Consider the following 12,680-nt stretch of genomic DNA (forward strand, 5'->3'; position numbering starts at 1 on the left):
GATGCTGTTTGCCTCACGGCCCCGGGACACAGGGGATGGGTGAGGGGACAGCCTGGGGACCCAGGGAGATGCCCATGCCTGGTGGCACGGTGACAGCCTCGGGAACGCGGGGACATCCATGCCCTGTTGTGTGGTGACAGCCTCGGGACCCAGGAGGAGGTCCGTGCCCTGTCCCATGGTGGTGGCCTTGGGATACAGGGAGATGGCCGTGCCCTGCCCCATGGTGACAGACCAAGGGATAATGGGGATGTCCATGCCCTGTCCCGCAGTGACGGCCCAGGGACTCAAAGGGACAGCCATGCCCTGTCCCATGGTGACAGCCTGGGGGATGAGACGGATACCCATGTCGTGCCCCATGGTGGCAGCCCAGGGGATGACAGGGACACTCATGCCCTGCCCACGGTGACAGCCTGGGATAGATGGGGATGTCCATGCCCTGCCCCATGGTGAACAGCCCAAGAACCCAAAAGAACATCCATGTCCCGTCCCACACTGACAGCCGGGGGGGATGTCAGATGTTGGGGACACCCGTGCCCTGTCCCACGGTGACAGCCAGGGGGGATGTCGGATGTTGGGGACACCCGTGCCCTGTCCCACGGTGACAGCCCCAGCGCCCCACGTGCCCCCGTAGCCCCGCGTGCCCCCATTCCCCCGACCCCGCCCTCATTCACCCCGAGCCCCGCCCCGTCCCTCCCGACCACGCCCACCCCAGACCACGCCTCCATTCTCTCTCCGGCCCCGCCCCCGGCCCCGCCCCCCGGCGGCCGCGCCGGCGCCGTGCTCCCGCCCGGCCATCCCCGCCCGGCCATCCCCGCCGGAGCCGCAGCGGCAGGGCCGGGGCCGGGGCCGGGGCGAGGGCAGGGCCGGGCCGGGGGCAGGGCCGGGCCGGGGGCAGGGCCGGGGGCAGGGCCAGGCCTGGCGCGGCGCCGGGCGGTGCGGCTGCATGAGGTTGATGCTGCTGTGCTGCACCTGGAGGGACGAGCCTATGGGAGAGGACGAAGGTGCGTGACCCTCCCCCCCCGCCCCCGGGCCGCCCCCCCCCCCCGCCCCCGCCTGACTCAGCGCTTCCGCCGCCACTGGGGCCCCGCGCCCCCCCCCCCCCCCCGGCTCACCCGCACCCCTCAGCCAGCCTGCGGCCTCCCCGCATCCTCTCCGCACTCCCGCGTCCCCCCTTGCACCCTTACATCCTCCCTGCACCCACCATCCAGACTACGTCCTCCCCACATCCCCCCCTGCACCCCTCCATCCTCCTCTGCACCCCCCATCCAGCCAGCATCTCCCCCTGCACCCACAAATCACACCCTGCACCTCTCATCCAGCCCACATCACCCCCTGCATCCCCACTGCACCCCTCCTCTAGCCTGCATCCCCCTTGCGCCCCCACATCTCCCCCTGCACCCCCGTTCAGCCTGCATCTCCCCCCCTGCATTCCCCATCCAGCCTGCATCACCCCATGCACCCCTACAGCCCCCAACTGCACCCCCCTTCCAGCCTGCAGCCCCCCACATCCACAAGGTACATCTCCAAATCCCTCTGTGCGCCCCCCTTCCAGCCTGCAGCCCCCTTGCACCCCCGCATTACCCCCTGCACCCCTCATCTAGCCCACATCACCCCCTGCATCCCCCCTGCACCCCCACATCTCCCCCTGCACTGCTGTCCAGCCTGCATCCCCCCCTGCACCCCCGTCCAGCCCGCATCCCTATCTGCACCCTCCCTGCACCCCCACATTCCCACATCTCCCCCTGCATACCCCGTGTTCCCCTATGGCACCCCATCCTGCCTGCACCCCTTCTGCATCCCCACCCCCTGCACCCCCACATCCCCCTCCAGCCAGCACCGCGGCCTGCACCCCATAAACACCCTGCAGCTCCCTCCCTGCACCCCGATATCCCCCCACAACCCCTATCCCTCCTGTCTTCTTCCCTGCACCCCCCATATCGCCCCACTGCACCCCCTGTGTGCCCTGGCACCCCTTTCCATCCTGCAGTCCCCCATCCAGCACCCATCCCGCACCCCTCCGTGTCCCTGCACTGCTCCTGCACCACATCCATGCTGCATCCCCCAGCACCTTGTGTCCCTGCACCCATCCTGCACCTCTCTGTGTGACCCCATGCACCCTGCATCCCCCAGCACCCATCCTGCACCCCTCTGTTTCCCTCCATGCACTTTACGTCCCACTGGATCCCTCCTTTACATCCCTTCCATCCTGCGCCCCCTCGTATCCCCCACACCATCCTTCATCCCCCCTGCATCCCCCCTTCACCCTCTGCCCCCATCCTGCACCCCTTCATACCCCTGCACTCTGTGCACCCATCCTTTACCCCCCCGCACCCATCCTGCACCCCTGTGTCCCTCCCTGCACCCGTCCTGCACCACTTCACCCCCCTTGCACCCTCTGTCTCCATCCTGCACCCCTGCATCCCATCCCTCCCTACCCCCATCCTGCACCCCATCATCCCCCACACACCAGTGGGTGCTCCCCATCCCGCCCCTCCTGCACACCCAGCTGCGAGCACCCAGGCACCCCTACATCCCCAGCATCTCTGTGCCCCCCCAACATCTGTCCTGCTGCTCAGCACCCTGCTGTGTCCCCACCGCCCCCCACCCCTGTGCTGGCCGAGCCCTGCATCCCCTCCAGCACCTCCATGGGACACCCCTGGGTCCCCAACGCCACCCCCTGTGCCCCCCAGCAACCTCTGCACCCCATATGCACACCCGTGGGCACCCAGCACCCCTGGTGACGCGGGCACCCACAGCAGTGTCCCCAGGGGACGGGAGCTCTGGAGGTGGCACCACCTTGCTGATGCCCTGCCCTGTCCCCACCCCAGGGACATCAGTGCCACGACCTTGTCCCTGTTACGGGATGATGACGGGGTGGGGGGTGGGGGCATATTCCTCCCCCTGGGGAGAGGGACCTAATCCTGGATGTGCCTGGGTGCTGCTGGCAGGGTGACAGCCCTGTCCCCCTCGTGTCCCCCCCACCTCCATCCAGGGACCGACCTGCCGGTGTGTGCGAGCTGCGGGCAGGGCATCTACGATGGGCAGTACCTGCAGGCGCTGAACGCCGACTGGCACGCCGACTGCTTCCGGTAGGAGCCCGCGGTCCAGCCGGGATGGCCTCGGGGACACAGGATGCTCCGCAGGGCCGGGGACAGCAGATTGCCTCCACCCCTGCTCCGGCCGTGGCACGGACTCGTGCGGGGCCATCGCACGCACCCGGATGCTCGCACGAGCGTGGCTGCGTGTCCTCCGGCAGCGGGGCAGCGCAGGCAGCGGGGTGCAGGCAGCGGGGTGCAGGCAGGGCTCCGTGTGTGATGCCAAGCCTGGCAGAGGGCTCTGCTGCCTGCACGACGCTGTCCCCCTGCGCTGTCCCTTCCTTCCCAGTGACGGGGGGGTGCGTGGGGCTGATGTCACCCGGCCCCCTCCCTCCCTGTTTCCTCTTTCACTCGTGCCCTCCCGGCAGCTCGAGCGGTGGGAGCCACCGAGGAGGAGGAAGGTCCCGTGTCGGGGGACGCAGGGGGTGGCGGGGACCTGGCGGGGGTCCCCGTGGGGCTGGGGGTGCCGAGCGCGGCAGGGCACCAGGGCGGTTCCCCCCCGTCCCGTGGAGGATGCTGGTGGCGGTGCTGAGGAAGAGCCGCGTCCTGAGCGCTGGAGCCAAGTGAGTGGGAGTGGGTTGGGCCGGACTCTGCACCCCCCCGGACCCCCGGGCTGCTTTGCCTGCCCCCCCCCCCCCGGGCTGCTCTGCCTGTCCCCCCCATGCTCGGCTCCCCGCCCCCTCCCCGGCCATCAGCCCCGGCGAAACCTCTATGGGGGCCGCAGCTGGGTCCGGCCCCCCCACGGGAGACCGGCTTCCGGCAGCTCCGGGCTTGGTGCAGGAGCCTTCTTCCTCCTCCTCCCGCTCCTTCTGCTCTTCTCCCCCGCCCTTTCCCCGCTTGCAGCCGTGGAAGGGAGCGTGGTCCTCAGCCCGGTCACGCGTGGGAGGCGGAGGGATGCGGCCGCCCCGTGGGGCGGCGGCGGCAGCGCGGGGGTTAAGGGGGCGGGGCCGCGCAGCCCCCCCCCCCCCCTTGGCCACCGCCCCCCCCACACCCCCCGGGCCCAGGGGAGGCTTCGGGCTGCGCAGTGGGGCGGTGGAGTCCTTGCGCGGTGACGTCATGGGGTGGGGAAATTCCACGCCGTGACATCACGCCTCTTTTGTATTCCACCCGCGCGCGGCGCCCGCCCCTGGCTGAGGCGGGGGGGGGGGGGACGTGACGGGACGGGACACTGCGGCAATCCCTGTGCACCCCCCTACAGCGACCCCCTATAGCACCCCTGCACCCCCCTGCACAACCTGACGCAGCACCCCATTGCACGGCACCCCTGCCCCTGCCTGTGCACCCCCCAAAATTCACAGCTCCCTCTGCGCCCCTGGGCGCACCTTCCCATTGCACAGCCCCCTGCGCCCCCCCCCCAGCCCCCTGCGCCCCACCTTCCCTGCACCCGCATCACCCCCTGCAGCACCCAGGACGTTGCGCCCCAAGGCTGGCACCTCCGTGACCAGGGTGGCACGTCCCTGGGTGTCTGCGCCAGGCTGCCGTGCCTGTGACCACGGTGGCACGTCCCTCTGTGTGTCCGTGGCCAGGCTGGCACCTCCCTCCCCATGCCTGTCCCTGCCTTGTGTCCCCCGCCCTGTCCCCCCCGGTGTCCCCACACGTCCCCGCACCACCCGCCTGTGCTGGCACCCCCGGAGCCGCCTGCTGCCACCCTGGGGACGGTGACACACGGATGCGGTGGCCCTGCAGCAGGGTAGGAAACGGGAAGGATCTCGCGCGGACACCGTGGGGTGGATGGGCACTGGCTGTCCCCGGGGTGGCGATGGGGACGGGGTGACGATGGGGACGTGGTGACAAGGGGGTCCCCATCCCCTGCTACAGGTGCTGTGAGTGCGGGGCCTCGCTGTCCCACCAGTACTACGAGAAGGATGGGCGCCTGTACTGCAAGAAGGATTACTGGGCACGCTTCGGGGAGCTCTGCCACGGCTGCTCCGAGCAGATCACCAAGGGGCTGGTCATGGTGAGCGCCGGGGGGGCCCCGGTGGGGGGCAAGGAGCCCTGACCCACGGCTGAGCTCCCTGGCAAGGGGGCGAGGTGGGGAGGGGGTGCAGACCCCCGGCACAGGTTGGGCTCTGGGGGTGGCTGGGGTGTCCCCACGTTGGGGTGCAGGGGGGAGGCTCGGGGCGGTAGGGAGATGTCCCAGCAGCCAGCCCCAGCCTGGTGGCACGGCTGTCCCCGCCACTCCACGGCTCAGCCCGCCCTTCCCTTAGCCCTGGTGCACCCATGGGTGCTCCCAGCACCACTCACGCTCGGTGCCCCGGATGCCCGGGTCCCCAGGGCTGATGGCATCTGCCCGCAGGTGGCCGGGGAGCAGAAGTACCACCCCGAGTGCTTCAGCTGCCTCAACTGCCGCACGTTCATCGGGGACGGGGACACCTACGCGCTGGTGGAGCGCTCCAAGCTCTACTGGTATGTCCCAGCCCAGGGGGGTGGGGGGTGCCAGGGGACGTGTCCCCCCCACCCACCGGCCCCCTCTCGGCCCCGCAGTGGGCACTGCTATTACCAGATGGTGGTGACGCCGGTCATCGAGCAGATCCTGCCAGATTCGCCGGCTTCCCGCATCCCGCACACCGTCACGCTTGTCTCCATCCCCGCCTGCTCCGACGGCAAACGCGGCTTCTCCGTCTCCATCGACCAGGGCTGTGGCACCGAGCACCCCCGCACCGTCCGCGTCCGAGAGTGCGTCTGTGTCCCCTCTGCCACCGTCCCCTCCCCGGGGCTGGGGGCATCCCGCGTCCCTTCTGCTGGTGGGATCCACCCCGCAGAGACCTTTTGGGGTTGGAGGGTGAGGGATGGGGCTGGTGCGTCCCCACCGGCTGGGGGTGGTCAGAGGGGACCGTGGTGGCGTGTGCCCAACTGCCGAGGTGGTTTGTGGGGTCCGTGGTGGCATCAGGGGTGTCCCCGGCCATCACGGTGGCTTGGGGGTGACATGCTGCCATCGCCCCATCCGTTGGGGTGCTGTGTGGGTGCTGGGCTGGCGTGTCCCCGTGTGCTTGGGATGGCTCGTGGGCACCGTGCCAGCACGTCCCCAATCCAGGAGGAGTGACTCGTGGGCAACATGCCTGCGTGTCCCCATCTGGTAGGGGTCACCTGTGGGCTGCATGCCTGCGTGTCCCCAAGTAGCAGGGGTGACTTGTGAGTACCATGACTGCGTGTCCCCGTCCCGGAGGGGTGACTCATGGGTACTGTGACAGCCTGGCCCCATCAAGCAAGGGTGGCTCGTGGGCAGAGGTCCTGTGTCCCCATCTGGTAGGGGTGACCCGTGGGCAGCGTGCCTGCGTGTCCCTGTCTGGCTGGGTGGCTCGTGGGCAGGTCGCCTGCACGTCGCCCTCTCGCAGGGGTGACTCGTGGGTACCGTGACAGCATGTCCCCATCTGGCAGAGGTGACTCACAGGGGACACGACAGCCAGTCCCCATTGGCTGGGGTGGCTCGTGGGCAGTGCCCCAGCACATCCCCACTCGTGACGGTGTCGGGGCCGGGGGACTGACCCCGCTGCCTGCTGGCCCTGCAGGGTGGATCCAGACTGCATCAGCCCTGACATGAAGAACTCCATCCACGTGGGCGACCGCATCCTGGAGATCAATGGCACCCCCATCGGCCACGTCCCCCTGGACGAGGTACGCTCCCCCCGGGGTGTCCCCGCCACCGACCCCCTTACCGGGGGTGCCCCCAAACCACCCCTGCCGTCCTTTTCTGCCCCCAGATCGACCTGCTGATCCAGGAGACCAGCCGCCTGCTCCAGCTGACCATTGAGCACGACCCCCACGAGCCCCTTGCCCGCGAGTCGGGGCTTGCCTGCAGCCCCCTGCCCGCCTCGTGCAGCCCCCTGCGCTCCCCGGCCCCCCCACCCTGCGGGGACCCCGGTGCCATGCGCCAGCGGACCGTCATGTAAGGCCCCCGGCTCGCCCGCCTCCCTTCTTGGGGTCCCTCCTTGGGGTTGACCCTCCCTTCTGTCCGTCCATCCCGCAGGAGGAGCTGCAGCACGGACAAGTCTCCGGGCTCCGGCTCGGTGGGCTCGCCCGCATCCCAGCGCAAGGACATCGGCCGCTCCGAGTCGTTGCGCGTCGTCTCCCGCGCCCATCGCATCTTCCGCCCCTCCGACCTGATCCACGGCGAGGTGCTGGGCAAGGGCTGCTTCGGCCAGGCCATCAAGGTGGGGCTGGGTGGTCACAAGTGTCACGAGCGTGAGGGTCTCAGCTCCCCGGGGTGGAGGGAGGGGGGGTATCATCTCCCCTGGGGTGTTCCCAGAGGTGGGGGTAGCAGCGGGGAGCTGGTGGCTTCATCCCCTGCGCTCCCTGCCAGGTGACGCATCGGGAGACGGGCGAAGTGATGGTCATGAAGGAGCTGATCCGCTTTGATGAGGAGACGCAGAGGACCTTCCTGAAAGAGGTGAGCATCCCCTTTCTTTAATCCCCCTGATTTGGGGGTGACACACGAGGGATGGGGCTGTCTGGACCCTCACCCTGACATGGGGTGCTGAGCGTGACTCCTGGCGTGGGGGTGGCCAGGCACCGTGGGGTGCAGGCAGCCCTGCCTGTTTAACGGGGAACACGTGAGCAGCGGGTCTGTTCGGGGGGGTGCCAAGTTCCTCAGGGTGTCACCGGCGTGGGGGGGTACTGCAGGTGAAGGTGATGCGCTGCCTGGAGCACCCCAACGTGCTGAAGTTCATCGGGGTGCTGTACAAGGAGAAGAGGCTCAACTTCATCACCGAGTACATCAAGGGGGGCACCTTGAGGGGCCTCATCAAGAGCATGGTGAGCACGGGGAGGACAGCTCAGCCCCCCCCACCCCACAGCCCCACTGGGGCTGGGGACCCCTCTCCTCTCTTCTCTGGCAAATCCCTCCTCCTGCCCCCAGGACAGCCACTACCCCTGGAGCCAGCGGGTCAGCTTCGCCAAGGACATCGCCGCCGGCATGGTGGGTGCCACCGAGGGAGCGGGTGGGTGGGATGGGTGCTGATGGGTGGCGGACCGTGGGGAGGGGGTGCTCCTCGCTTTCATCCCATCCTTCCCCCAGGCCTACCTCCACTCCATGAACATCATCCACCGTGACCTCAACTCTCACAACTGCCTCGTGCGGGAGGTGAGTCCCATCTCGGTGGTGTCCTCCCCCCGGCTGGGTGGGGGTCTCGGCCCCCTGCATGGCTCCCCCCATACCTCACCCCTCTCCATCCACCCAGAACAAGAGCGTGGTGGTGGCTGATTTTGGGCTGGCGCGGCTGATGGTGGACGAGAAGAACCAGCCCGAACATCTCAAGAACCTGAAGAAACCGGATCGCAAGAAGCGGTACACGGTGGTGGGGAACCCGTACTGGATGGCCCCCGAGATGATCAACGGTGAGCCTGGCCATGGTGCCAGGGGGGTGGGCACGTGGCCAGCCAGGACTCTGTCCCCAAGCAGGGGACACTTGGTGGGACAGGACGTGTGGCATGGCCTGACCCATCTGTCCCCGCAGGAAGGAGCTACGATGAGAAGGTGGACATCTTCTCCTTCGGCATTGTCCTGTGTGAGGCAAGTACCATTGGGGTCCCCCCCTTGGGGTGGGGGTCCTCATTGTGTTTGGGGTCCCCCCTTGGGGCTGAGCCCGCTCCCCCCTCCTGCCCTCCCCCAGATCATTGGCCGGGTGAGCGCCGACCCCGACTACCTGCCCCGCACCACCGACTTCGGCCTCAACGTCAGGGGCTTCCTGGACCGCTACTGCCCCCCCGCCTGCCCCCCCAGCTTCTTCCCCATCGCCGTCTGCTGCTGCGACCTGGACCCCGAGAAGCGGTGAGCGGCTGGGACGCGTCCCCCAGGGGAGCTGGGGGGGAGCTGCTGTGGGGAGAGGGGGACGGGCCAGCAGAGCTGCCACGTGTCCCCCCCGTGTCCCCCCCCTTCTCGCTCAGGCCATCCTTCAGCAAGCTGGAGCAGTGGCTGGAAACCCTCCGCATGCACCTGGAGATCCACCTGCCGCTGAGCTCCCAGCTGGAGCAGCTGGACCGAGCCTTTGGGGAGACGCACCGGCGGGGCGAGGGCGGGCTGCCCGCACCCCCCCGATAGACCCCCGCCCCCCACCTGCACCCCCTCTGAAGCTGTGGAAGAAGGAGCTGCACCCGCCGCCAGCGTCTCCTCCAGCTGCCACCACCCCCAGGGCTGGATCCCTGGGGCTCCCCGGACGAGCCCCCCACCCCGGCTCCTCTGCACGGGCTGCCTGTGCTGCTGCCCGCACCGCTGCCCGCACCGTCCCTGGGAGCTGGCTCTCCCCGGGGCTGCACGGCCCCTGTGCACCCCCCCACGCCGTAGCTATTACCCCAGGACAAGCCCGGCCGGCCGCACCGCGGGGACTGTCCCCATGGCCCCCCCTGCCCCGGCTCGCTTCGCCTTTGCACGCCCGGGAGCTGCGCGGCCGCTGCACCCCCACGAGCCCCGTGGGCTCCCCCATACAGAGCCGCGGCCTCGCGGCGGTGCCTTGGCTTTCTGTGAACTTGCACTGCGACACAGGAGGGACCCCCCGTTCCTTTGGGGGGGGTGCATGGCCCCCGGCCCCCCTGGGGCAGCGTGGGTCCTGGGGCGGCCTTGAAGCAACATCTTCATCCTCGGCCGGCCCCTCTCACACTGCTTCTGCTGGCACCCCGGGCTTGGGGGGCTGCCGGCACCCCCGGCCGAGCGAGGAGTCCACGGAGGGGGGACACCCCCGTGGCGTGGGGACAGGCACGTAGCGGTCCCCGCTGCCCCCCACGTCCCTGCTGCCCGTGCTAATCCGTGACCGCGCATCCCTGGGGACAGCGCCGGGTGGTCCAGAGGGATGTGGGGATGCGGCTCATCTCGGTCCCCTTGACCTGGGGTGGTTTTGGGGTGTGGGGGAAGTTGCGCCGTGCGGTGCTTTTCATGCTCTTTATTCAGGTTCATTTTTCTGTAAGATATTTAAAGAGAAGAGTTTGTATTATTTTTTCATACGACGTAGCGTTTGCCATTTGTCACTGCCTCGGTTCTGCTTTCCTGAAGGGATGAAACTGTGAAGCCTCTCCGCGCACTTTTGCCCGGGAAGTCCAAGGCGACGTCCTCTCCGGAGGCGGGAAGGGAGCTCAAACTGTGATGTACCCCGAGCCGTGAGTCAATAAATCCTTCCCTGCTCGCTGCCCGGCCTGCTTGGGAGTTGCTCGCCTCCCCTGGGGGGGCTGGGAGCTCTTGGGGAAACTGAGGCAGGAGGGGCTGGACTCTCTGCTCGGGGCGGGGCGGCGATGCCGGACTCTGTGGCATCCCCCAGGCTCGGTCACCCCCGTGGCGGGTGGCAGCACTGTTGTCCCCCTTCGTGCTCTTCCAACCCCATCGTGGGTCCCCCCCAGCCCTGGGGCTCACGCCATCCCTGCCTGCACCACCCGGCTGGCCCCCAGGACCCCCAAGCCTGGTGTCCCCTCCCTGCCCGCTGTCCCCCCACGCGATGGCAGAGCCCATGGCGGTGACAGGCAGGTTCTGGAGCCGCATCGCTGCAGGCGCCGTGGAGCAGCTTTGCCTTCGATGTAAAAGAAGCCCCAGGGGACGGCGAGGTGGCCCCTGCCCCACGCAGTGGTGGCCCGTGGCCGTCCCATGCTGTCCCTCTGTCCTCTTCACCTTCCTAAACCAAATTAAGGTCCCCGGGGCGGGATCCCCATCCTCAGAGGGGTCGAGCTTTGAGTAGAGAAAACCTGGAGCTCATGGGGGGGCGACAAGGGAGGGAGCGGGGGATGTCCCCAAGGATGTCCCTAGGGGTGCTGAAGCTTGGCAAGGAGGGACAGAGATGGCGCAGCCCAAAGGGCTCCTGGGATCCAGGCTGGACCCCCCCGTCAGGAAAACCTCACGGTTCATCGCTCCGGGGATGCTCGGCCTCAGCGCAGGAGGGACCAGGGGGGTTGGGGAGGTGACAGCAGCTCAGTCCCCCCCAGGGTGGCTCCTTCGTCTGCTTGTCCACATCACCCTGGTGAAGGGACAGGAGCAAACACTCTGCCAGCATCATGGTGCCATCACGGCGCCCTTAGTGACATCACACCGCACCAGTTCTTTGCTCCGAGAGCAAGACACCATCAGGAACATCGGAGCCGCAGGGGACCCACTGCAGCCGTCGCCCCTGGGAAACACCATGGTCCTCAACCCCCTGCCACCATGGGAGAGCAGGACCCCGGGCGACCCCCAGCCTGGCAGTGGGAGCCCCCCATCCCCACAGGACCCCTGGTCCCCCTGCAGCCCCGAGCCCAGCTGGAGGGAGCTGTGGAGCTGGCTGTGCCTGATGTGGCCGGTGCCATCGGGCCACTTGCTGGTGACCCTGCAGGGGACCCTGGGTGCTGGGCAGGGGGAGAGCCGGCCGCAGCAGGGCCGAAGCGGTGGCAGCTCGGTCACCCCCGTGACCAGTGACTTATCCCAGACTGAGCCGCCGGCCGGGACCCCCCCCTCACCGGGCAGGGAGGTGGCCCCGGCACAGCCCTGGTGGCCCCACACCACGGCCGTCACCCACCCGCGGCCCCCCAAGAGGGGTGTGCAGCACCCTGTGCCCAAATCTGGCCGCCGCCGTGTGCGGCACCCGGCTCCCCCCCAGCCCCCCACCCAGCCAGCAGCAGCCTCGCAGGGCTCCTCGCCCCTGCAGCCCCCCCCGGCCTGGCCCGATGCCGGCGTGAGGGGCTCAGCACCCCCGGTCCCAGCACCTGGCTGTCTGCCCCGGCCGTCACCTCCCAGGAGGGACAAGGGCACCCAGACCAAGGCACAGGCCACCGAGAGCTGCCCCCGTGCCCCCTGTCCCCCCTGGGCTCCCGCTCTGTCCCCCTCCGAGGTGGTCCCTGTGGACATCCCCGGCAGGGCTCTGCCCAGGCTTGGTCCCGGCTCAGCGTGGTGGCCCTTGCTGCAGGCGGGGAGCCAGGTGTCCCCACCTCCCACGTCCCTGCTGGCAGGCCAGCAGCCAAGTGCTGCCGAGCTGGTGGTGGCCAAAGGCACCGGTGGCTCCGGCAAGGACACGGCTGAGGTGGCGCCGCTCAGCAGAGCCTCCCCCAGCGTCCCGCACGAGGCCCAGACTGAGAGCTCCATGTCCCGCTGCGATGACGGGGACGAGCCATCAGCCACCGAGTTTATCACCTTCTGCTTGGGTAAGTTTGGGCGACCAGGTGGGAGGGCGAGTGTGGCTTCCCCCGGCATCTCAGCAGGGTGGGCACCATCCGGGGGCACAGCGGCTGCCTGCGGGCAGGGGGTGACAGGCAGCAGGGTCCTCACGAGGTTTGAGGAGATGTGCAAAGAGAGGAGGTGCTAGGCTCCCTCGGGGCACCCAGCTCCATGGGGACGGCTGGAGCTGGAGAGAAGGGCTGCTGGGATCCCACCAGGGTGCCTGGCTCCACAGGGATGTGGGAAGCTGGAGAAGGGTTTCTGGGGTCCAGTGGGGCACCCAGAACCACAGGGACATGGGGAGTGGGGTCATGGGGGTCCAGCCAGCGTGTCCAGTCCACAGGGACGTGGGGACAGGTCCCCCATCCTTGGCCGCAGAAAGGCTCACCCACACGAGGATTTTCTGGTGGTGAGTGGGAGGTGGCAGTGGGGACCTCCAGAGCCCTTTCCACCGGCAGTTCTGTGGCTCTGCCCACCCCTGCTTT

General features: G+C 68.9%; 1 protein-coding gene across 3 annotated transcripts; it reads left to right on the top strand.

Annotated features, from left to right (window-relative positions):
- The first annotated feature begins 753 nt into the window (after positions 1–753).
- LIMK1 (LIM domain kinase 1) lies at positions 754–10,204 on the top strand. Of its 3 annotated transcripts, XM_054847568.1 has the most exons (17): positions 950–1,001; positions 2,993–3,658; positions 4,622–4,785; positions 4,914–5,052; positions 5,392–5,501; positions 5,580–5,771; positions 6,605–6,710; positions 6,797–6,981; positions 7,063–7,246; positions 7,396–7,482; positions 7,716–7,847; positions 7,951–8,010; positions 8,110–8,175; positions 8,273–8,429; positions 8,549–8,604; positions 8,705–8,862; positions 8,979–10,204. In XM_054847568.1, the coding sequence occupies exons 2-17, from the start codon at positions 3,221–3,223 to the stop codon at positions 9,130–9,132; spliced, it is 2,388 nt and encodes a 795-aa protein (XP_054703543.1). In that variant the 5' UTR covers positions 950–1,001; positions 2,993–3,220; the 3' UTR covers positions 9,133–10,204. The 3 variants fall into 3 exon arrangements, with proteins under 3 accessions (XP_054703545.1, XP_054703543.1, XP_054703544.1); XM_054847570.1 differs by lacking the exon at positions 4,622–4,785 and having other exon boundaries at positions 754–1,001; positions 2,993–3,089; XM_054847569.1 differs by lacking the exon at positions 4,622–4,785 and having other exon boundaries at positions 956–1,001.
- The last annotated feature ends 2,476 nt before the right edge of the window (positions 10,205–12,680 follow it).

The sequence above is a fragment of the Grus americana genome, chromosome 19, assembly GCF_028858705.1.
Source record: "Grus americana isolate bGruAme1 chromosome 19, bGruAme1.mat, whole genome shotgun sequence".
In the NCBI taxonomy this organism is placed as follows: Eukaryota; Metazoa; Chordata; class Aves; order Gruiformes; family Gruidae; genus Grus; species Grus americana.